Source organism: Pelodiscus sinensis, chromosome 11, assembly GCF_052426305.1.
Source record: "Pelodiscus sinensis isolate ZL-2025 chromosome 11, ASM5242630v1, whole genome shotgun sequence".
In the NCBI taxonomy this organism is placed as follows: Eukaryota; Metazoa; Chordata; order Testudines; family Trionychidae; genus Pelodiscus; species Pelodiscus sinensis.
The window spans coordinates 53610347-53636142 of record NC_143062.1 but is presented as its reverse complement, the minus strand read 5'-3'; the positions used below and the strand labels follow the sequence as shown (position 1 = coordinate 53636142).

The following is a 25796-nucleotide window of genomic DNA, read 5'->3' as shown; positions in this document are numbered from 1 at the left end:
CCTGGAGCTAGGAGGGCAGAAGGCCACACACATTGCAAGTAGAAAGCAAAGCCCCTTTCACAGTCCCTAGTGCAATGCAACTTCTCAGGAGATGGGCAAACGCTAAAAGAGTCGGAAAAGAGGGGACAGGCTCCTGCATCATGGGGTGAGAGGTGGACCTGACTCACAGTCCAGCAAGCACTGCCCAGGTCAGCAATTTTCACTCCCATTTTCATTATACTGCAACGAGCTGACTGACTGGCAAGAATTCCTGCATGAAAAACCCAGAGAAATCAACTTGAATTCACAACTTCACTAGACACTAAAAATCACAGTATTCAGACAGACCCTGGATTTATGGCTTATTGCAACCAGGCTGGTGCCCTATGCAGCCCAGCACTGGTCCCCCCCATGGCACAGCAGCTATTCCATGGGCCACGGGGGGAGGCTGCAGAGGTCCAGGAGAATTGGCAGCCCTGGAGTCAGGCAGGAAGGGAGGCTCATGGGCAGCCTCAGGGCATCAGGTGGGAGGCGCAGGGGCAGCAAGTGGTGCAATCACAGGCTAGGGAACTCAAAGGACCCGTGAGCAGCTGCACAGCTGGCAGGAGACAAACGGCACATTGAAGGGGAAACTCGTTTCTCTCCGATGGCAGTGGTGAGCGGGACTGAGTGCACCTTATGGTGCTAGATGGTGGTTGCTAGGGGCTGCCAGAGCTGGCACAGCACTGAGCCCTTGGGTGGGTGGGGTGACAACCAGGGGATGGGGGCTGCCGGAGCCCATACGCAACACATGACTGCATAGGGCACCATGACTTTTGGGACAATTTAGCAGCAGCTTGGGCCAGAGCCCTGGCTCCCTTTGAATTACTGATGGAGCACTAGAGCGCTGCTCTGCACAGCTCTAAGGGCTGGGGGTTGGCTTCATCATCAGGAGCTATTGCAGCTGCAACAATCTGCACTGAAAGCCCTGTTAATCCTCGACAAAACCCCAGCCATCCAATTATCCTTCACCACATGCACCCTGGCATCACAGTGGTGCTTCTGTCCCCGCCCCCCAACACCACCCCATTGCTGCAACCCATGCACCAGGGGGAAATTGCATCCTACAAGGTCTCCTATCTCAGGGGTGCATTTGCTCACGCCCTCAAGGCAACTGAGAAGCAGGTGGACAACTTTGAAGGGAATTCTGGAACACTTATTATGCAATTAACACCATTGGTGAGGCACAGAATGAGGTGAACGGTTTTTGAAAAAAATTCTGTCCTGACTTTGTGTCTGATTTCCAAGGATTCAGACACTGCTACAGAGGTGACCCAAGCACTTGCAGAGACAGGTAACAAACTTAACTTAGATGTTGCATCAGAGGCTGATGAGGAGTTGCTGGCATCCCATTGTGAGGAATTAACTAATGAGGATCTCAATGAATTGGAAAAAGCAGGTGACAGAGGAAGAAGACGATGTGCCCACTACTGAGACTTCTGCTCGTGAAGCCTTGACAAAGAGTTGCTGAGGCATTTCAATATTTGTAAGTTGCCATATCTTTCTTTGAGGAACATGACACCAAAACTGAACATCATGCATCTGTGAATAGGAGCATCCCCAGTACCGCTGCTCCAAAGAAATTTACAAGGAGAAAAGTAGAACATCTGTTGAAACTTCCTTGGACACTTTCTTTTAAGACTGCAGAGAAACCTGTAGCCGAGACTTTAGAGGAGCCCCCTGCCAAGAGCCCTTCAAAAAGTTCTGTAAAGTCAAAGCATGTGTGATTTATATGTTTACTTGCATACACTTTGCCAAATACACACACTGATGTTGCTACATTAGTCTTTATAATTTGTTTATTACAAAAAAAAATCTGGGTTATTATGGTGAAAATAGTGTAACAAGCCTCGGTTCAGGAATCAGTGCCCACCTTCTCACAGAATCCTAGAAACCCAGAATTCTAGAAATGGATTGGAAATCGAGAGAGCATCAAGTCCAGTCCCCTGCCCTCATGGCAGGACCAAGCACCATCTAGATCATCCCTGATAGACATCGATCTAACCTGCTCTTAAGTATCTCCAGTGATGGAGATTCTACAATCTCCCAGGTAATTTATTCCAGTTTTTAACCACTCTGACAGGAAGTTTTTCCTGATGGCCCAACCTAAACCTTCCTTGCTGCAATTTAAGCCCATCACGTCCCCCTGTCAGTCTTAAGAACATAAGAATGGACATGCTGAGTCAGACCAAAGGTCCATCTAGCCCAGTGTCCTGTCTTCCAACAGTGGCCAATGCCAGATACCCCAAAGGGAGGAATCACAACAGGTAATCCTCACGTGATTCCTCCCCAGGCACCCACTTCCAGAGAAACAGACGCTAGGAACACCATTTCTACCCATACTGGCTAATAGCCATTGATGGACCTAACCTCCATTAATCAATTTCTCTCTTTTTTGAACCCTGTTAAAGTTCTAGCCTTCACCGCATCCTCTGGCAAAGAGTTCCACAGGTTGACTCTGCACTGAGTGAAGAAAAACTTCCTTTTGTTTGCTTTAAACCTGCTGCCTGTTAATTTTGCTTGGTGACCCCAAGTTCTTTTATTGTGAGAATAAGTAAATAACTTTTTCTTATTCACTTTCTCCACACCACTCATGATTTTACAGACATCTATCATATGCCCCTCAGTCTCCCCTTTTCTAAGCTGAAAAGTCCACTTTTTTTAATCTCTCTTCAGATAGGACCCATTCCAAACCCCTAATCATTTAAGTTGCCCTTTTCTGAACCTTTTCCAATGCCAATATTTATTTTTTTAGATGAGGTGACCACATCTATATGTAGTATTCAAGATGTAGGTGTATCATGGTTTTATATAGAGGCAGTAAGATATTTTCTGTTTTATTCTCTATCCCCTTTTTTAATGGCTCCTAACATTCTGTTTGCTTTTTTCACTACTGCTGCACACAGAATGGATGTTTTCAGAGAACTGTCCACAATGACTCCAAGATCTCTCTCTTGAGTAGCTATAGTCAAATGAGTCCCAATCATATGGTACATATAGTTGGGATTATGTTTTCCAAAGTGCATTACTTTACATTTATCAACATTAAATTTCATTTGCCAGTTTCTTGCCCAATCACTTAGCTTGGTGAGATCTTTTTGAAGCTCTTCACAGTCTGCTTTGGTCTTAACTATCTTGAGCAGTTTGGTATCATCTGCAAATTTTGCCACCTCACTGTTTACTCCTTTTGCTAGGTCATTTATAAATAAGTTGAATAGGATGGGTCTCAGGACAGACCCTTGGGGGACCCCACTAACTAGTTACCGCTCTCCACGTGGAAAACTTACCATTTATTCCTACCCTTTGTTTCCTGTCTTTTAACCAGTTATCAGTCCATGAAAGGATCTTCCCTCTTATCCCATGACAACTTACTTTACTTAAGAGCCTTTGGTGAGGGACCTTGTCAAAAGCTTTCTGGAAATCTAGAGTATACTACATCCACGGGACCCCCCTTGTCCACATATCTTTGACCCCCTCAAAGAACTCTCACAGATTAGTAAAGCATGATTTCCCTTTACAGAAACTATGTTGACTTCCCCCCAACAAATTATATTCATCCATGTGTCTGACAATTTTATCCTTTATTATAGTTTCAACTAAGTTGTAACAGCGGTAGAGGTAGTTGATGTCTCCCCAGTGCTGGGCTCCAGCACCACAGACAGTGCAGCACCAGAGACCCCAGCGCCGGGGGTGATGGGAAGTAACGGAAGCTCCCGCCCGTTAAGAGCTGCCAATGGCCGGGCAGACGGTCACACCCTGGAGCAACTCAGAGGCAGGGAGAAGGGAAATCAGTCGGTCAGAAGGAGAGGACAGTTATTGTCCTTCCAGAACATGGTGATTCCCCCTTTGAGGCAGCCGGGGTCAACCCCAAAGCCTCCACCTCCAGAGAGAGGAAGGTGAGCCTGTTGCCAGGTGGTGGCCCTGAGCAGCAGGGTCAGCGGCTGCCTCCTCAGCGGAGGTGGGGATGGACGGAGCATTTTCCACAGAAACTACCCCATTCACAGATCCCGGGAGGGAGGTGGTTACCCCTCCCACAACAGCTGCGGTCACCTCAACTGCCCCATGGCGCTGTGAAGCATCCAGGGGCTCAGAGGGAGGGATGGCTCCAGCATCCACCCTCATAGGTGCAGGGAGGTTGTCCTCCCACTCAGTGGGCAGGGTGGAATGCTGGGCACGTTTGCAGTGACTCCCCGTGACAAGCTCCTAGCTCTTGGAGGAAGAGTGCTGGGCCCGAATGGGGGAAGAGCCAGGGGATAAGGGTAGCGGTGGGAGGGCGAGGGAAGATGGGGGCCAGACAATAGGTGCAAGGGAGACCTCCCCCTGAGGTAGGCCCCTTCCGAGTCCCGTCGCTGACTCCGCTGCCCTCTCCTCCGCGGGCTCGGCCTTGCCGCTTTTGGTGGTGGCAGCAGCACCCATGCGCTCGTCTGGGCCCTGCAGAGCCTGAGCGGGACTGACAACGGTCATGGTTGGAGGAGGAGCAACCCCAGAGTCCAGACCATCAGGTCCACTGGCAATGGTGGGGCCGGTGCACTCCCGGGCTCCTCTCTGAGCCGGGCCAGGGGGCAGTCCCTTTGGACGTGACCATCGCTCGACAGAGAAAACACCGGGCCTCCCCCATGGTGTAGTACACCCGGTACAGGGCCCCTTGATGGGGCACCAGAAATGACCCTTCTAGGGCTTCTCCACCACATCCTGCTGGCAGTAGTTGGATTTATACCTGCCGGCTAAAGGAAAGGACGTGGAGGAGGGTAGGGTCCTTGCAGCCCAAAGGAAGGGACTTAGGACTAACAAAGGCCTCCCCAGGGTGGAGAGGAAAGGCAGTAGGGTGGCATTGGGGAGGAAAGGAGGGAAAAACCACCTATACGCCCAGGTCCTCCAAAGGCTTGAGGGGAACGTGGACTTCCCCCACTACCAAACCCCTCTCCACCACTTTCTGGGTGGCAGCCTCGGACGCCAGAAAGAATACCACCTTCCCAAACATCCTAGAGGCTGCCACCACGTGTGCCAAGGCCTGCACATAGGTCTCCATTTGGGGCAAGGCCGACACATGGAGACAACGCACCCCGTGCCTCCTGGTCAGGGTGGGAAAGTGGCTGCAGCTGCCGGAGATGGAATTCCGGGAGGCAGCTTGGGAGGAGGCAGGCGGGGGGTGGGAGGGTGGTGGCTACCTGGGCGTATGACCTGGGGGCTAGGACACCATCACCCCAGAGCTGGTGGAAGGAACAGGGGAGCAGAAAGGAGGGGCCGCAGCCGGGGAGTGAGCCCTCGCCACAGGAGGTTTTGCCTTCTGGGCAGGGCTCTTGCCCTTTTTGGTCCCCTGGCCCTTCAGGGGGGCCTTCTTAATGGTGACTGGAGGCGCTGCAGCAGGAGCGGTCGAGGCCCCAGGGTCCCCTTCCGCGTCTACCATCTCCACTGTAATGACAGGGGCAGGACTGGATTACCCAATAGGCAGACTAAGCACGTGCTTAGGGCACCAGCATTAGACACAGCTGGGGAAAGGGAACCCATGTGCCCACAGGTGCCTGAGCAGCAGGCCCACAGCACCTGCTGCAGGGCCCAGCAGAGCAGAGGAGGGGCGGGGTGGCGAGCAGTGGGGCCAAGAATGGAGCAAGGCCCCTGCAGCAACTGGGCTTGGGGAGGGAGCAGCAGCAGCAAGCAGGGGCAGGAGAATCAGGGGGAGGGGAACCACCCCCAGCACCCCACAAGACCCGCACTAGCCCCCACCCAGGGGTCTTGATGGAAAGGCCCCTTAATTCCCCCCCCAACACAGGGCAGGCTGTGGGGAGAGAGAACCCCAGGGGCTGCCCTAAAGCAGCCCCCTTACCGCCTCTGCCTCAGGGAAAGCAGCAGCAGGAATGGTGGAGTTCAGGCCTTCTTCACTTCAGGGAGAGCAACGGCAGGAGGACTGGTGGAGTTGACGCCACAGCAACAAAGAAAGGGTCACAGACACCCACCGAAAGGAGTAAGTGGGATCTTTCCTCCTCCCCTACCCAGAGCCCCACCCACCCCTGCACACTCAACAGCAAGCTGAGGTAATGGGGGGGAGATGACGCCACTTGCAAGAAAGGCAGGTGGAAAAATGAGAAGCTTGGCCCAAAATAACAAGTGTAGCGGAGGCCTGCCTTCCTTCCTGCCCACCACAACAGCCTCCACAAAGGAGAGGAGGAATGCAGGAGAAAATGCAGCACCCCAAAAGCAGGGAGCTACTGAGGCCTCATGCTAGGCAGATACGCAGGGCGTTGGGTTTGCAGTTTTATGTTCCCAGTATAGGCTGCCAGAGACTGCTGCTCAGCAGTTCAACACCTGAAGCCCCTATGTCATCAGCCTGAAGGGAAGGTTAATCAGAACACCTGAGGCCAGTTAAGACTGACAAGTGCACCACAACTAATCCTACCTCAGGCAAGGCAGGGGGAAGGAGTGGTGGGACAGACTAGAGGAGAAGTGAAGAACAGAGCAGCCTAGCACACGAGACTGACCTTAGGTAGCCTGCAACAAAGCCTGACCCAAGGCATTGGGAGGAGGTACTCAGGAGAGGTTGGGGAAGTGGCCCAGGGAGGGGCCGCTGTTCCGTGGGGCAAGAGCCAAGCCGCGCAACCCACTCAGGTCTATTCCCCCCACCCCCATTGGGCTGTTGGCTAGAACCTGGAGAAAGTGAATGGGATTAGGTTTCCCGCCAACCTCCTCCTGTCTGCTGGGCTGCCTGCAAGAAACAGGGAGAAAGTAGGAATAAGAAATCCTCCAGAAAAGGCTTTATTTTCCGGAGAATAACATCTAGACTGGCGCTTTTCTCCGGCTTTTCTCCAAGCCGGAAAAAAGCGGCAGCCATGTAAATGCAAATCCCCTGCGGAATTTGCAATTGCGATGTGCTACATTAGCATCCCTTTTCCGGAAGGGATGCCAGTGTAGACACAGCCTATGACATTATGGTCACTATTTCCAAGCGATCCAGTTATATTTACCTCTTGGACCAGATCCTGCACTCCACTTAGGACTAAATCAAGAATAGCCTCTTCCCTTGTGGGTTCCAGAACACCAGCTGCTCCGAGAAGCAGTCATTTAACCTATCAAGAAATTTTATGTCTGCATCGTGTCCTGAGGTGACATGTACCCAGTCAATATGGGGATAGCTGAAATCCCCCACTATTATTGAGTTTTTTAATTTGATAGCCTCTCTAATCTCCCTTCCCATTTCATAGTTACTATCACTGTCCAGATCAGGTGGTCGATAATATATGTCTAGTACTATACTCTTATTACTGGAGGATGGAATTACTATCCATAGAGGCTACATCTATGGCATGATTTTCCGCAAATGCTTTTAATGGAAAAGTTTTCAGTTAAAAGCATTTGCGGAAAAGAGCATCTAGATTGGCACGGACGCTTCTCCACAAAAGCACTTTTTGCAGAAAAGCATCCGTGCCAATCTAGATGCGCTTTTGCGCAAAACAAATCTGAGCTATCTACACTGGCCCTTTTGCACAAAAGGACTTTTGCCCGAATGGGAGCAGCACAGTATTTCCGCAAGAAACACTGATTTCTTACATGAGATCGGCAGTGTTCTTGCGGAAATTCAAGTGGCCAGTGTCGACAGCTGGCAAGTTTTTCTGAAAAAGCAATTGCTTTTGCAGAAAAACTTGCCAGTCTATAGACAGCCAGAGAGTCTATGGAACATTTTGGCTCATTTAAGATTTTTACTTTATTTGATGCTGCATTTTCTTTCACGTATAGTGCCACTCCCCCACCAGTACGACCTGCTCTGTCCTTCCGATATATTTCATACCCTGGTATAACTGTGTCCCATTGATTGTCCTCATTCCACCAAGTTTCCATGATGCCTGTTATATCAATATCCTCCTTTAAAACTAGGTACTCTAGTTCATCCATTTTACTATTTAGACTTCTAGCATTTGCATATAAGCACTTTAATAATTTGTCACTATTTATTGGTCTGCCATTTCCTGATGTTAAACTCTTTTTCATTTGATTGTGTCTCATTTGATCTGACTCATACTTCCATCCTCTCCTCCTGACTAGAACATAGAGCATCTCTATTAATAGAACCTCCCCTAATAGATGTCTCTGTCTGATCCACGGGCTTCTCCACATCTGTCAGCTTTCCCCCAGTCCTTAGTTTAAAAACTGTTCTACGACCTTTTCAATGTTAAGTGCCAACAATCTGGTTCCATTTTGGTTTAGAAGGAGCCAATCCTTCCTGTATAGGCTCCCGTATCCCAAAAGTTTCCCCAGTTCCTAATAAATCTACACCCCTTCTTCCCTACACCATCGTCTCATCCATTCATTGAGACTCTGAAGCTCTGGCTGCCTATCTGGCCCTATGCGTGGAACTGGAAGCATGTCAGAGAATGCTACTATAAAGGTCCTGGATTTCAATCTCTTTCCTAGCAGCCTAAATTTGGCCTGCGGAACCTCTCTCCTACCCTTCCCCATGTCATTGGTATCTACATGTACCACGACCACTGGCTCCTCCGCAGCACTACACATAAGACTATCTAGATGTTTCGAGAGATCCGCAACCTTTGCATAAGGGAGGCAAGTCACCATACGGTTCTCCTGGTCATCACAAACCCAGCTCTCTATGTTTCTAATGGTCAAATCCCCCATTACTAACACCTGGCTTTTCCTAAAGAGTGGTGTTCCCGCCCCCGGAGATGTATCCTCAGTGCGAGAGGGTACAACAACATCCTCTGGAGGAGGCTCCCAACTACGGGATTGTTTCCTTCTGCTCCAGTTGAATCTTCTCCTTCCCTGAGCCTTTCATCCTCCTTAACAGTACAGGGGCTGTCTGATTGGAGGTGGGACAATTCTACAGTGTCCCGGAAAGCCTCATCTACTTACTTCTCGGCCTTCCTTAGCTCCTCCAATTCAGCCACCCTGGCCTCCAAAGCTCATACACGGTCTCTGAGGGCCAGGAGCATCTTGCACCAAATGCACACATACGCCACCTGTCCATAGGGCAGGTAATCAGACATGCTACACTGAGTGCAATAAACAGGATAGTCCCCGCTCTGCTGCTAAGCTTCTGCCTGCATTCTCTCCTACAGCTACTTAGGTTATTGAGAGGGTTTGTATTTAAATCAGGAAGTTTTGTTTTTATTTTAGTTTAAAAGTTTTAAAGAATGGCAAGAGTACCTCAACCCCTTCCAACTCCCTCTCAAAACTCCCTGTTAGCTGCCCCTGGTTGCTTACTCATGGGCTTTATAAAGCCCTGGCCTTCCTGATAGCCCCGTCCCCTGGCTAAGGCTCAACCAATGAACAGAGTCTAGATTTCAAATCCTCCTTAAGAAGCTCACAGCTTCCAACTACCAGCCAAAGCACAGGGCCCTTCAAACAAACAGCTCAGCACTCAAATCTCCAAACAAACAGACAGACAAACACAAACTCAGCCCACAGTTTATTTCAGGCAACTAGCAATCAACTCCAAAACACAAACACAAACTTATTTCAAGGGTCCTGTATTTCCTCCTTCTTCTCCTGGAGAACTCCCTCTCGAAACTCCCTAGTAGCTTCTCTTTTCTAAACTAAATAAGCCCAGTTATTCCAGTCTTCCCTCATAGGTCTTCAAGACTTTTAATAATTTTTGTTGCTCTGCTCTGGACCTTCTCCATAACTTTATTGAAATGTGGAGCCCAGAATTGAATACAGTATTCCTGTTGAGGCCTAATCAATGCAGAGTAGAGCGGAAGAATGACTTCTCGTGTTTTGCTCACCACACTCCTGTCATTGCAGCCCAAAATCATGTTTGGGTTTTTTTGCAACAGTGGTGATTGGTGATTTATATTTACTTTGTGGTCCACTATGACCCCATGAGCCCTTTCTGCAGTACTCCTTCCTAGACAGTTGCTTCCCATTCCTTATGTGCGAAACTGATTGTTCCTTCCTAAATGGAGCAGTTTGCATGTGTCCTTAGTGAATTTCATCCTATTTACCTCAGACCATTTCTCCAGTTTGTCCAGATCATTTTGAAGTATGACTCTATCCTCCAAAGCACTTGTAACCTCTCCCAGCTTGGTATCATCTGCAAACTTAATAAGCGTACTCTCTATGCCAATATCTAAATAATTGATGAAGATATTGAACAGAACTAGTTCCAAAACTCATCCCTGTGGAACTCCACTTGTTATGCCCTTCCTGCAGGACTGTGAACCATTGAGGATTACTCTCTGAGAGCAGTTATCCAAACATTATGCACCCAACTTATAGTAGCCCCATCTACGTTGTATTTCCCTAGTTTAATGATAAGAAGGTCATGTGAGTTGGTATCAAATGCCTTACTAAAGTCTAATTATAGCACATCTGCTGCTTTCCCCTATCCACATAACTTGTTAGCCTATCAAAGAAAGCGATCAGATTGGTTTGACATAGTTTATTCTCGACACAAATGTGCTGTTTGCTACTTATCTCATTATTATTTTCCAGATGTTTGCAGATGGATTCCTCAATTATTTGCTCCATTAATCTTTTCTGGCACAGAAGTTAAGCTGACTGGTCTGTAGTTTCCTGCATTGTTCTTATTTCCCTTTTTATAAATGGACACTAGATTTGCCTTTTCTAGTATTCTGGAATTTCTCGCATCTTCCATGACTTTTCAAATATGACAGCTAATGGCTCAGATCTCCTCAACCAACACCTTGAGTATTCTAGGATGCATTTTATCAGGCCCAGGTGACTTCAAGATATCTAATTTTTCTAAGTAATTTTCTAAGTAATTAGGCATCCACCAACTTTCTTGATGAAAACCATCACAAAGAAGTAGTTAAGCACCTCTGTCATTTCCACATTTTCTGTTATTGTTTTTTCATCTTCACTGAACAATGAACTTACCCTGTCCTTGGTCTTTCTTTTGCTTCTAATATATTTGTAGAATATTTTCTTCTTACTCTAGCTAGATTAAGATCCTTTTGTGCCTTCACTTTTCTAATTTTTCTGCTACAGACTTGTGTTATTTATTTATATTAATCATTTATACTTTGACCCAGTTTCTACTGTTTATAGGACTCTTATTTAAAGATCATTCAAGATTTCTTGGTTAAGCAGGGTGGTCTCTTGCCGTACTTCCTGTCTTTCATACACAGTGGAATGGTGTGCTCTTGTGCCTTTAATAATGTCCCTTTGAAAAACTGCCAGCTCTCTTTAATTGTTTTCCTCTTAGTCTTGCTTCCCATGGGGCCTTACCAACCAGCTCCCTTAGTTTACTAGTTTCTGCCTTCTTGAAATTAACTGTCTTTATTTTACTGTTCTCTCTTCTACCATTCCTTTGAACCATGAACTCTGCCATTTCATGGTTACTTTCACCCACGCTGCCTTCCACTTTCAAATTCTCAACCAGTTCCTCCCTATTTTCTAAAATCAAACCGAGAACAACTTCTGCTCTAGTAGCTTTCTCCAGCTTCTGAAGTAAAAAAATTGCCTCCAATGCAGTCCAAGAACATGTTGGATAATCTGTGCCCTGCTCTTGGTTTCCCAACAGATGTTTAGGTGGTTAAAATCCTCCATCACCACTAAGTTCTGTGCTTTGGATGATTTTGTTAGTTGTTTTAAAAAAAGCCTCATTCACCTCTTCTTCCTGGTTAGGTGCTCTATAATAGACCCCTAACATGATATTACCTAGGTATTATACCACTGATTCCAATAGGAAAAGCAGTTTTAATTTAAAACATTTTGACTTACAACACAGTTCTAAGGAACACATTATAGTGTAAGGCTATAAGTGCTCAGAAGCAATGGAAATGTATCAGCAAAGTCTCATTTTCCAGTTGTTCCTACACACACATCAATCTGCAGCAGCGTTTCTATGCACAAACAAACCTAGACTGGGGCATGAGTGGTTGGTATATGAGTAGGGCTCGCCCAAATTCACGGTCAAGTTTGGTCAATTTCACAATCAGAATTTTTACAATGGTAAATTTCATTATTTCAGCTATTTAAATATGAAATTTCTCAGTGTTGTAATTGTAGGGGTCCTGACCCACAAAGGAGTTGTGTGGAGGTCGCAAGGTTATTGCATGGAAGGTGAGGTATTGCTACTCTCACTTCTGCGCTGCTGCCTGCAGAGTTGGGCCCTTAGTCAGCAGCTGCCATTCTCTGGCCACCCAGCTCTGAAAGCAGCAGCATAAAAGGCAACATGGGTATTGTGTTGCCATCCTTACCTCTGTGCTGCCTTCAGAGTTGGGCACCCGGCCAACATTACAACCACTATTCTCCAGCCGCCCAACTCGGAAGGCAGTGCAGAAGTAAGAAAGCAATGCCGTGACCCTCCTAAAATAAGCTCGTGATCCCCCTGCAGCTCCCTTTTGGATCAGGACCCCCAATGAGACGGCACGAATTTCTCCAGGGAGGGCAAGAATTTCTGCTGGTGTCTCTTTACCCTTGACATGAAGTCTCCATAGGAAGACGTTGGAAGGCAGTCAGCAGGAGGAGTCCCACTTCCCGTACTAAACTCTGCCAAGCTTTTCCCTTTCCAGCGTACCTGGTTTCTTTAGACCCAGATCTGTGCTCCGGCTCCAGGCAACTGTCTCATGCAGAAGCTTCTGGAGGCTCTCCTCATCCACCCGCAGCAAGATGTTCTCTGGCTTGATGTCTGCGTGGATAATCCGGCAGCTGCCGTGCAGGAACTGCAGCCCTGCCAGGACCTGAGGGAACCAGAGACAGTGAATTACACCAAGAATAGTGCAGAGACCATCCCAAGGAGCAGTTTCAGATGATGTCACAAGAGCAGGAGCGGCCTGAGGCCAGCTGCAGCAGCTGGTGCCCCAGGCATAAGGCACGATCAGCGCCCCACCTGCATGGCCGTCAATGGCCGTGACATAATCACAGGGCGCCTGGGTGCCCCATGATATCATCATCGGGCGCCTGGGCTGGCAGCGCCCTAGGTAACTGCCTAGTATGCCTAGGCTCACAGGCTGCCCCTGCACAGGAGAGAAGCCAATGTAACAGACTTGGTGTCTCAGAAAGATTCTGATGTCTATGGAGAACATAAGAACGGCCATACTGGGTCAGACCAAAGGCCCATCCAGTCCAGTGTCCTGTCTGCCCACAGTGGCCAATGCCAGGTGTCCCAGAGGGAGTGAATTGAACAGGTAATAATCAAGCGATCTCTCTCCTGCCATCCATCTCCACCCTCTGACAAACAGAGGCTAGGGACACCGTTCTTACCCATACAGGCTAATAGCCAGGGCTTGCCAAGTGGCAGTGAGCCCTGCTCGCCAGCTGCATGGTTCTGTGCTCTGCGCATATCGTTCTGCACTGGCTCTTCTGGGGTGTAATCTACTTACCACGGGAGAGTAGATTACATTATTTATCGAGCACTGCTAATAGCCATTAACAGATATAACCTCCATGAATTTATCTAGTGTGCTTTTATAGTCTTAACCTTTACAACCTCCTCAGGCAAGGAGTTCCACAGGTTGACTATGCGCTGTGTGAAGAACTTCCTTTTATTTGTTTTAAACCTGTTGTCCATAAGTTTCATTTGGTGGCCCCTAGTTCTTATATTATGGGAACAAGTAAATAACTTTTCCTTATTCACTTTCTCCACACTACTCATGATTTTATATCATATACCCCCTCAGTCTCCTCTTTTTCAAGCTGAAAAGTCCCAGTCTCTTTAATCTCTCCTCATATGGGATCCGTTCCAAACCTCTAATCACTTTAGTTGCCCTTCTCTGAACCTTTTCTAATGCCAGTATATCTTTTTTTGAGGTGAGGAGACCACATCTGTACGTAGTATTCAAGATGTGGGCGTATCATGGATTTATATAAGGGCAATAAGATATTCTCCGTCTTATTCTCCATCCCTTTTTAGTGATCCCTAACATCCTGTTTGCTTTTTGACTGCTGCTGGACACTGCGTGGATGTCTTCAGAGAACTATCCACGATGACTCCAAGATCTCTTTCCTGATTAGCTGTAGTTAAATTAGCCCCCATCATATTATATGTATAGTTGGGGTTATTTTTTCCAAAGTGCATTACTTTACATTTATCCACATTAAATTTCATTTGCCATTTTGTTACCCAGTCTGGTGAGATCTTTTTGAAGTTCTTAACAGTCTGCTTTGGTCTTAACTATCTTGAGCAGTTTAGTATAGTCTGCAAAGTTTGCCACCTCACTGTTTACCTCTTTCTCCAGATCATTTATGAATACATTTAATAGGATTGGTCCTAGGACTGACCCTTGGGAACACCACTAATTACGCCTCTCCATTCTGAAAATTTACCATTGATTCCTACCCTTTGTTTCCTGTCTTTTAACCAGTTCTCAATCCACGAAAGGATCTTCCCCCTTATCCCATGACAACTTAATTTATGTAAGAGCCTTTGGTGAGGGACCTTGTCAAAGGCTTTCTGGAAATCTAAGTACATTATATCTACTGGATTCCCCTTGACCACATGTTTGTTGACCCCTTCAGAGAACTCTAATAGATTAGTAAGACATGATTTCCCTTTACAGAAACCATGTTAACTTTTGACCAACAAATTATGTTCTTCTATGTGTCTGACAACCATAGAACCATAGAGATGGAAGAGACCTCACAAGGTCATCAAGTCCAGCCCCCTGCCCTAGCCTGGACCAATTCCAACTAAGTCAACCCAGCCAGGGCTTTGTCAAGCTGAGAATTAAAAATCTCTAGGGATGGAAACTCAACTACTTCCCTAGGTAACCCATTCCAGTGCTTCATTACCCTCCTAGTGAAATAGTTTTTCCTAATATCCAACCTGGACCTCTCCCACCACAACTTGAGACCATTGCTCCTTGTTCTGCCATTCGTCACTACTGAGAACAGCCTCTCTCCATTCTCTTTGGAACCTCCCTTCAAGAAGTTGAAGGCTGCTCTCAAATCCCCCCTCACTCTTCGCTTCTGCAGACTAAACAGACCCAACTCCCTCAGCCTCTCCTCATAGGTCATGTGCTCCAGCCCCCTAATCATTTTGGTTGCCCTCCGCTGGACCCTCTCCAATGCGTCCACATCCTTTCTGTAGTCGGGGGGACAGGGACGGACCAGAACTGGACACAATACTCCAAATGTAGCCTCACCAGAGCCAAATAAAGGGAAATAATCACTTCTCTGGATCTGCTGGCAATGCTCCTCCTAATGCACCGTAATATGTCATTAGCCTTCTTGGCTACAAGGGCACACTGCTGACTCATATCCAGCTTCTCATCCATTGTAATCCTGACAGACAGCGTCCACCCTGAGAAGCCCTCAGAGCCTCTCTGGTCCTTCCCACCAGGGGCTCGTGCCCCATTCCTCCCTCACGTCCTTCCACTTACCCCTCCCTAGCCCCCCTTCCTGATGTCAAATACAAGACACGTATGTTCAAAAACAGAAACTGGGCTTATTGAACAAAACGGGGGGGAGGGGATGAACCTCCCTTCAGGAAGTTGAAGGCTGCTATCAAATCCCCCTAGGTCCTTTTCTGCAGAACTACTACTTAGCTGGTTGGTCCCCAGCCTGTAACAATGCTTGGATTCTTCCATCCCAAGTGCAGGACTCTGCACTTGTCCTTGTTGAACCTCATTAGATTTCTTGTGGCCCAATCCTCCAATTTATCTAAGTCACTCTGGACCCTATCTCTGCCCTCGAGTGTATCTACCTCTCCCCCTAGCTTAGTGTCATTGGCAAACTTACTGAGGGTGCAATCCATCCCCTTATTCAGGTCATTAATGAAGATATTGAACAAAACCGGTCTTAGAACCGAACCTTGGGGCTAGAAATCGACCACCATCCTGACATTGAGCCGTTGATCACTACCTGCTGTGCCCAACCTTCTAGCCAGCTTTCTATCCATCTTACAGTCCATTTATCCAACCCACATTCCCTTAACTTGCTGGCAAGAATATTGTGGGAGACCATATCAAAAGCCTTGCTAAAGTCAAGGCATATCACATCCACTGACTTTCCCATGTCCACAGAGCCAGTTACATCATCACAGAAGCTAATCAGAATGGTCAGGCATGACTTGCGCCCTTTGTGAATCCATGATGACTATTCTTCATCACTTTCCCCTCTTCCAAGTGCCTCAAAATGGATTCCTTAAGGATCCCTTCCATGATTTTTCTGGGACCGAAGTAAGACTGACTGGCCTATAGTTCCCTGGATTGTCCTTCTTTCCTTTTTTGAAGATGGGCACTACATTTGCCTTTTTCCAATCATCCGGGATCTCCCCCGATCTCTACGACTTTTCAAAGATAATGGCCAAAGGCTCCTCAATGACATTTGCCAACTCCCTCAGTACCCTCCGATGCATTAAGTCCGGACCCATGGATTTGTGTATGTTCAGCTTTTCTAAATAGTTCCTAACCTGTTCTTTACCCACCAAGGGCTGTCCATCTTCATCCTATATTGCATCACTTAGCGCATTAGTCTGGGAGCTGACCTTGTCCGTGAAGACTGAGGCAAAGAAAGCATTTTTTACATCAGCTTTCCACACAGTATCTGTCACTAGGTTACCTCCTTCATCTAGTAGGGGCCCCACACCCTCTCTGATGACCTTCTTCTTGCTAACATGCCTGTAGAAACCTTTCTTGTTATCCTTCACATACTTAGCCAGTCGCAATTCCAATTGCACTTTCACTTTCCTGATAACCCCCCAGCATTCTCGAGCTATACATTTATAGCTCTCCCTGGTCATTTCTCTAAGTTTCCACTTTTTGTAAGCTCCCTTTTTGTGCTTAAGTTCACCAAGGATTTCCCCTGTAAGCCAATCCGGTGTCCTACCATGTTTGCTTCTCTTGCTACGCATCGGGATGGTTTCTTTCTGTACCTTCAATAAGGCTTCTTTAAAATACTGCTAGCTGTCCTGGACTCCTTTCCCCTTCATGTTAGCATCCCAGGGGATTCTGCCCATCAGGTCTCTGAGGGAGTCAAAGTCTGCTTTTCTGAAGGCCAGGGTGTGTATTTTACTACTCTCTTTCCTTGGTCAGGATCCTGAAATCTACCATCTCATGATCACTGCTTCCGAGGTTGTTACCCATCTCTACTTCCCCTATTAGTTCCTCCCTGTTTGTGAGCAGAAGGTCAAGCTGCGCATGGCCCTGGTCAGTTCCTTCAGCACTTGTACCAAGAAGTTATCCCCAACATTCTCCAAAAACTTCCTGGATTGCCTGTGTACTGCCGTATTGGTCTCCCAACAGATGTCAGGGTGATTAAAGTCCCCCACAAGAACCAGGGCCTGCGATCTGGAAGCTTCTCTCAGTTGTCCGAAGAAAGCCTCCTCTACGTCATCCACCTGATTCGGTGGCCTGTAGTAGACACCAGCCACAACATCACTGCTGTTGTTTGCACCTCTAAACTTAACCCATAGACTCTCAACAGGCTTTTCTCCCTCTGTAGACTGGAGTTCTGAGCAATTACAATGCTCTCATATATAGTGGGCCAGACCCACTTCCTCAGATCAAACAATGGAAGAAAATAGTCACAACCATATATACCAAAGGATACAATTTAAAATTGTATTTTAAATTGTATCCTTTGGTATATATGGTTGTGACTATTTTCTTCCATTATTTGATCTGAGGAAGTGGGTCTGGCCCACGAAAGCTCATCACCTAATAAACCATCTTGTTAGTCTTTAAAGTGCTACATAGTCCTGTATTTTGTTTCAGCTACACCAGACTAACACGGCTACATCTCTATCACTATTCCTCATATATAGTGAAACTCCTCCCCCTTTCCTCCCCTGCCTGTTCTTCCTGAACAGTCTATACCCTTCCATGACAGCGCTCCAGTCATGCGAGTCATCCCACCAAGTCTCTGTTACCCCAATTAAATCATATTTCTTGGACTGGGCCAGGGCCTCCAGTTCTTCCTGTTTGTTGCTCAGACTTCTCGCATTGGTGTACAAACACCTCAGAAAACCAGTTGAGCGCCCTACCTTCTCCATTCGAATCAGGGGTCCTCCTTTGTTGCTCATTCCACTTTGCATTTCCTGGTATCTGACTTTCCCACTCCCTTCAGGGTTTTGGTCACCGTCACCCAATGAACCTAGTTTAAAGCCTTCCTCACTAGGTTTGCAAGCCTGCCCGCAAAAATGCTACTTCTTCTCTTTGTTAGGTGGATCCCATCTCTTCCTAACAGTCCCTGTGCCCAGAACAGAGTCCCATGATCGAAGAATCCAAAGCCCTTTCTCCGACACCACCTGCACAACCACGCTAATGGTCACTCCAGTCTGTCCAAGCCCTTGAATGAGAAGTCTGAGGTACTTGGAATTACCATTGCGAGCCTTGGGGTGCTCACACAGTGCACCAGTACCAAGAGCCTAGATTCTAAGGAAGGAGGGAGAAAACTTGTTCATCCTGGCCTCTGAGGATAGAACAAGAAGCAAGGGGCTTAAACTGCAGCAAGGGAGTTTTAGGTTGGACATTAGGAAAAAGTTCCTAACTGTCAGGGTAGTCAAACACTGGAATAAATTGCCCAGGGAGGTTGTAGAATCCCCATCTCTGGAGATATTTAAGAGTAGGTTAGATAAATGTCTACCAGGGATGGTCTAGACAGTATTTGGTCCTGCCATGAGGGCAGGGGACTGGACTTGATGACCTCTCGAGGTCCCTTCCAGTCCTAGTATTCTATGATTCTATCATCATATGGACCCATAGGAAAGAGTCTCTTGAAGAATTTCACAAGGAGTTCAACAATTTCCACCCCACCATCAATCTCAGTCTAGACCAGTCCACACAGGAAATCCACTTCCTGGACACTACAGTACAATTAAATAATGGACAAATTTTCACTACCCTATACCGGAAACTCACCAACAGCTACACTTACCTTCATGCCTCCAGCTTCCATTCCAGACACATTTCTCAATCTATTGTATACAGCCAAGTCCTAAAATACCGCCAGATTTGCTCCAATCCCACAGACAGACAGACAGACACCTACGGGATCTATATAGAGCATTCCTAAAACTGAAATACCCACCTGAAGAAGTGAAAAAAACAGACTGACAAAGCCGGAGAAGTACCCAGACATGAGCTACTTCAAGACAGACCGAAAAGAGAAAATAACAGAATTTGTCATTACTTACAGTCCACAACTCAAACCCATTCAACGCATCATCCACAATCTACAACCTATCTTGGAAAATGATCCCTCAATCTCAGAGGCCTTGGGGGAAAGGCCTATTCTCATTTACAGACACCCCCCCACCCCCGTCCCCACAATGTGAAACAAATTCTCTCTGGTAACCATTCTCTCCTGTCCTGAGCCCTTCACACACCACTGCATACTTACATTTCTTACAGGTATTTTCGTATCACCCCTGCCCCCAATTCTCCCTGCCCTTGGGGGGGGGGAGGGAGGTGTTTGTGCAACATAACAATACCTGTAAGAAACTTAAGTTACTTTCACTCCAGCATGCTCAACCAAGGAGCCTCCATGCCATCAGTTGTAAAGTGTGGAAGTCAGGGTGCAGCAATGTGCTGTGGTTCTGGGACAATAAGTCCAGGAACAAAGGGAGGAGGATCGGGGGCGATACCAAGAGAGGCTGGAGAACGTGTACCAATGTTGCCTGGGTCAGACCAGATTTACCAAACGAGGTCTGCTCTTCTTCACAGACCTTGGTCAGCATCTTGGGGATCAAGATGAACGGGGGAAATGCATACAAAAGGCCCTTTCCCCAATGAATTTGAAAGGTATCATCTGCTGCTGCCCAGATAGGAACAGAAGGCCCAGCACTTCCTGTTCCCCTTTGTAGCAAAGAGGTCCAGACAGGGACGACCCCACATCTGGAAAAGTGCCTGCACAACCTCCCACTTGGGGGACCACTCTTGCATTTAAAATGAGCAGCTGAGGTTGTCTGCCAGCGGATTCTGAGAACCCAGCAGGTACAAGGCCAGTAGGTGCATCTCGTTGTGCTTGCACAATTTCCACAGCAACATCGCCTCCTTGTACAGGGGAATAGAGCAAGCACTACCCTGTCTATTGATATAAAACATCGCTGTGGTGTTGTCTGTGCAAACTGAGAACACGTCCCCCTTATATTGCCCAAAAAGGCCAGACAGGCCAACCAGACAGCCCCTCAGTTCCTTTACATTGTTATGCATTGTACATTCTGTTCAAGACCAGGCACCCTGAGTCTTGAGTCCACCCAGATGCATGCCCCATCCCAAGTCTGAGGCATCTGCAACCAGAGTCAGGGTGGGCCGAGGGGCGTGAACCGCTGAGCACATGTGGAGAGGGTCCAGCCACCAACGAAGAACCTCTATCATCAACGGCGGGACAGTTAACACTGTCCAGATGGGAGCAAGACGGCTTGTACACAGTGGCCAACCACATTTGCAGGGGGCAGAGCCAAAGCCAGGTGAGGGGAAGACGTGGGTGCAGGAAGCCATGTGCCCGAACAACTGAAGGCAAGTCCTGGCTGTTGTAAATGGGTGGGCCCCCAGACCCTGACTCAGTCTGCACTTGCTTTTGAAATGGTGTTGGGAGAGGAACTTGCTGGTTGCCAGGGAGTCCAAATGTGCCCCTACAAACTCTATGACTTCCATAGGTGACACGATTGACTTCTGAAGGTTCAGCAATAGACCTGACTGGCTGAACGTGGCCACGATAAGCTCTACATGAGTCCTGACCACAGCTTCAGAGGGGACCTTGACCAACCAGTCATCTGGGCAGGGGAAGACGTGAATCCCTCTGCGATGTAGAAATACCATCACCACCGCCATGCACTTTGTAATAACCCTTGGTGCGGCAGAGAGGCCTAAAGGAAGCACCTGGAACTGATAGTAGGAACCTCCCTCTGTGAAACGAAGGAACCTTCTGTGAACTGGAACTACGGCCCCATGAAAGTATGCGTCCTTCAGGTCGAGGGCAGCGTACCAGTCTCCTGGATCCAGTGAAGGAATCATAGAGTCTAAGGATACCATACAGAATTTTAACTTCTTGAAGTATTTGCTTAGACCACGTAGGTTGAAAATGGGACGCAATCCACCCTTGGTTTTCGGGATATGGAAATAATGGGAATAGAACCCCATGCCCCTGAACTGTAGAGGGACCTTCTCTACTGCTCCTACCTCGAGGAGCCTCTGCACCTCCTGATGCAGGAGCTGCCTGTGAGAGGGGTCCCTGAAAAGGTATGGTGCAGGGAAATGGGAAGGTGGGGTGGATAGAAAATGAATGGAATATCCCATTTTTACCATGCATAGAAACCACCTGTTGGACATGACTCGGGTCCAGGTATGGTAAAAATAGGACAAGAGGTCCCCAAACACAAGGGTAGGATCTGAGGAGGAGACAGGTTCCTTGCCCTTGGGTGCATCTTCAAAAATTCTTGTTAGGACCTGGTAACCACCTGGAAGACTAGGCCTGGTTATTAATGATGCCACTCCCACTACTATTTTCTTATGCCTGTATATTTATACCTGCCCCATGAATTTCCATTACGTGCATCTGACGAAGTGGGTCTTTGCCCATGAAAGCTTATGCTCCAATAAATCTGTTAGGGTACGTCTAGACTACAGGCTTTTGTCGACAAAGCTTTTATCAACAAAGAGCGTCTAGACTACATCCAGTTCTGTCGACAAAGCAAGCTGCTTTGTCGACATGACAGTGTAGACGCAAAGTAGGGTGTAGATGTAATAACGCCTTCTGTTGACAGAACTCTGTCGACAAAAGGCGTTATTCCTCATAGAATGAGGCTTACAGTCATCGACAAAACTGCTGAGTTCTGTCAACGTTATGTCAACAGAACTCAGCAGCAGTGTAGACGCAGGTATAGTTTTGTCGACAAAAGTCCACTTTTGTCGACAAAACCCCGTAGTCTAGACACACCCTTAGTCTATAAGGTGCCACAGGACTTCTCATTGCTCTCACTACTATTGACACTTGGGGGGGGGGTGACAGCAGCTTCGCCTACTACTCCTTCTATTCTGTTTCTGCCTCTGAGGTGGAGGACAGAAACTAGGGAGCGGAGTTGGTTTGAAATACCTCTGCTGTGTTCAAGGCGTGTGAAGGCCCAAGGACTTTAATGTTGCCCTTGTGTCCTTCAAACTATGGAGCCTAGAATATGTTTGCTCTGCAAACAAGCTGGTGCCATCAAAAGGAAGGTCCTGTACTGTATTCTGGACATCAGGAAGGATCCCAGACACCTGGAGCCAAGAGTTCCGCCTCATAACTATGTCTGTTGACATAGACCTGACTGCAGAGTCTGTGGCATCCAGAGCTGCCTGAAGGGAGGTTTGGGAAATTACCCTCTCTTCCTCTTAGGGCCATGAGCTCAGACCTAGAGTCGGATAGGAAGAGCTCTTTAATTTGTCCATGAACATGCATGTATTAAAATTGTAGCAGTCCAACACCACCTGTTGATTAGCTATCCTCAGCTGGAGGCAACACGTTGAGTATACTTTCCTCCCCAACAAGCCCAACCTCTTAGAGTCCTTGGACTTAGGAGTGAGGCCCTAGTGACTCTGGCATTCCTTAGCAAGGTGAGAGGTCGCGGGTGCATATACAAGTACTCAAACCCCTTCCAAGGGGCAAAGTACCACTGCTCCACCCCTTTAGCAGTCAGGGGAATGGAAGCAGGGGCCTGCCAAAGGGTTTTCATGGTGGAGGAGATAGTCTTCATAAAGGGGAGAACAACTCTGGATCCAGGCCCCTGGAGACAGAATGTCCACCATAAGTTCTGTATCCTCCACCACCTCCCCTATTTGCAGACCCATACTCTGGACCATACCACCTCAATAGATCCTGATGCACCCAACTGTCCACAGCGGGTAGTGAAGTTGCCACTCCAGCTATCACTTCACCAGGTGACTATAAGGACGAGGGGTCCTGCAGCACATGCCCTTGGTCACTGGCACCAGTGTGCTGCAAAACAGGTGGCACTGGGTACAGAGACATCCCTGGAAGCCAGTGCTGTTTGTCCTCCCCAGACTGGCGTGTGTGCTGACTGGGAGCTTGGTGCTGAACAGGACTCCACTGGTCCCTGATCGGCTGTGTAGCAGGTATCTGTGACCCCATCGTAGTCACATAACTGTACCCCTATGGCGGGGACTTGACCTAGGGACTCTGAAGGAGTGGTCCTGTTGACCAAAGTGACAGAGACTGACCTGGAAACCCCACCTTGCATCTGGTGGCAAGCCTAAGGAGTCCAGAACAGCCACTGAGGTGGGGCCTGCCATTGAGGAGGCCTTGGCAGGGTTAAACTCCTGTCTCCTCTCCAGAGGGACCTGTGCCAAGCAGCACCTCCGGTTGGACTGCTGGCCCAGTTCAGACTCTGACATGGACGTAGAACATGGGAACCATAAGGGAGTGGTACCGCGCTGCACTGGAGCCTCCGCTTGTACAGGATCCCTCCCAGGACCAATGCTGAAGGGAACCATCCCCGCTGATTGGCTGGTGTCAAATGGGAGGGCTCCGCCTGCTACAGGGGTCCTCACCAGATCGCTGCTGAGGTGAACAGTCCCAGCTCCATGAATGTGCCGGGCGAAAGGGACCTTCTTAACTTTGGAGGCTTGTTCCTCAACTGCACCAGCCCTGGTACCAGCAATGGTGTCGATGGAGCCACTGGGGACACTAATCGGCCACACATTCGCTTAATCAGGTTGCAGGCAGCCTCATATGTCTCAGGAGTGGATGGCATGTCCACATATCCCATATGGCTCTCCCGGGACAGGAAGTCCACTTACACCAGACTCGACGTGACCGGAAGAGGTGCCAGAGTCAACAGCGCCATACAAGCAGATTGTTTTGAAGGATGCTCAAACTCAGGATGTGACTCTTTAAGCCTCTTAGCTCTGGAAACAGGTAACTGTCCCCTTTCCCACCTCTGCTGCTTCTTCTAGATCAGAGAATGGGATCAGTGACATCGGTGCCAGGCTTCAGAGACCCACAGTGCCAGGCTGTCTTACCCGACTTCTTCTGCAGAGCCGGTGCACTGCACACTAAGGCCACAGATTCCAGTCCCGTGGCCTGCAGTAGCAGATGGTGATCCAAAGATGCCTCCATTAACAGATTTTTGGAGGCGGAACGCTGTCTCTTCTAGTTCTTGGCATAAAGGCCCTACAGGTCTTACACTTGTTTGCTACGAGGAGTAACGCCAAATTTGAAATAGCTATTTCGAATTAAGTGCTGTGTAGACACTTATTTCAAAATAAGGGGTCTCCAGCCCTTCCCAGGGAGCCCTGGTGGCCACTCTGGGCACAACCAGAAAAACTTACTCTCCTCTCCCCCATCCCCAGAGTCATTAAAGGGGTAGACCCTGACCACAGTGCCTGTGCCATCTCCAAGCCTGCCAGCCCAGAGCCAGTAGTGGCCCAGAGCCAGCCTGCCAGCCCTGACCCTGGCCCCAAAATATGAGCTAGCAAGCCACTGGCAGCCAGCCCTCCACCGCTCTCCAGGAGCAGTCTGCCAGCTCCCAGGAGCCTGACAGGGGCTGGAGAAGGCGGGCACCTTCCTTCGTGGTCCAGGGTGGAGATCATGGACCTTATTCAGGTTGGGGGGGGCGGATGCCCCCAATGTCCATGATCTCCGCACTAGATGGAGGAATGTGGCCGTCTATAGCAGGATAGCTGCCAGCCTGGCCACCGAAGGCCACATGCGAACTCAGGAGCAGGTTAGCATGAAAGTCAAGTTGCTCCAACAAGACCCCCAACCCCGAGCTTCCCCTCCCCCTTCTTCCCCTTGCTTCCCCCTTCCAGCTCCCTCCTCCCAGTTTTCCCCCTCCCCTCTCCCACCTCCTTTTCCAATCTCCCCAGAGGTTCATCCCCTCCCCCCCGTTTTGTTTAATAAACCCAGTTTCTGTTTTTGAACATACGTGTCTTGTATTTGACATCAGGAAGGGGGGCTAGGGAGGGGTAAGTGGAAGGACATGAGGGAGGAATGGGGCACGAGCCCCTGGTGGGAAGGACCAGAGAGGCTCTGAGGGCTTCTCAGGGTGGACGCTCTCTGTCAGGATTACAATGGATGAGAAGCTGGATATGAGTCAGCAGTGTGCCCTTGTAGCCAAGAAGGCTAATGGCATATTACGGTGCATTAGGAGGAGCATTGCCAGCAGATCTAGAGAAGTGATTATTTCCCTTTATTTGGCTCTGGTGAGGCTACATTTGGAGTATTGTGTCCAGTTCTGGTCCATCCCCGTCCCCCCCGACTACAGAAAGGATGTGGACGCATTGGAGAGGGTCCAGCGGAGGGCAACCAAAATGATTAGGGGGCTGGAGCACATGACCTATGAGGAGAGGTTTAGGGATTTGGGCTTGTTTAGTCTGTAGAAGAGAAGAGTGAGGGGGGATTTGAGAGCAGCCTTCAACTTCCTGAAGGGAGGTTCTAAAGAGGCTGGAGAGAGGCTGTTCTCAGTAGTGAGGGATGACAGAACAAGGAGCAATGGGCTCAAGTCACAGTGGGGGAGGTCTAGATTGGATATCAGGACAAACTATTTTACTAGTAGGGTGGTGAAGTACTGGAATGGGTTACCTAGGGAGGTGAAGGAATCTCCATCCCTAGAAGTTTTTAAGTCCTGGCCAGCCAATCCCTAGCTGGGATAATTGAGTTGGGATTGGTCCTGCTTTGGGCAGAGGGCTGGACTTGACCTCCTGAAGTCTCTTCCTGCCCTAGGATTGTATGATTCTGTGATTCTAGTGTAGAACAGAAGACTCACTTCTCGTGTCTTCTTTATAGCCTGGCTCAGGCAAGGCAGGCAGAAAGGGTGCCCTGGCTGCTATAACAGGTGGGCTTAGTGCATTTGGGGCAATCCAAAGGGGAAACCCATCCCAGTACATAAGTCAGCTAACCCAGTCCTCCTCACTGGTAGATAAACCCATACT

At 48.4% G+C, this 25796-nt stretch overlaps 1 protein-coding gene across 8 annotated transcripts in view; it reads right to left on the bottom strand.

Annotated features, from left to right (window-relative positions):
* The window catches only part of LOC102446721 (SRSF protein kinase 3-like), an 85900-nt gene that overhangs the window by 33276 nt on the left and 26828 nt on the right, over positions 1–25796 (bottom strand). For 7 of the 8 annotated variants that reach the window (XM_075916681.2, XM_075916677.2, XM_089781354.1 and 4 more), the window contains exons 1-2: positions 12506–17473; positions 168–250 (exon numbers count right to left, since the gene is read on the bottom strand). In XM_075916681.2, the coding sequence (XP_075772796.2) occupies positions 168–250; positions 12506–13025 (603 nt within the window). In that variant the 5' untranslated portion in view covers positions 13026–17473. Of the gene's footprint in view, positions 1–167; positions 251–12505; positions 17474–25796 lie in introns of those variants that run through there. The other variant, XM_089781356.1, reaches the window with a different exon arrangement.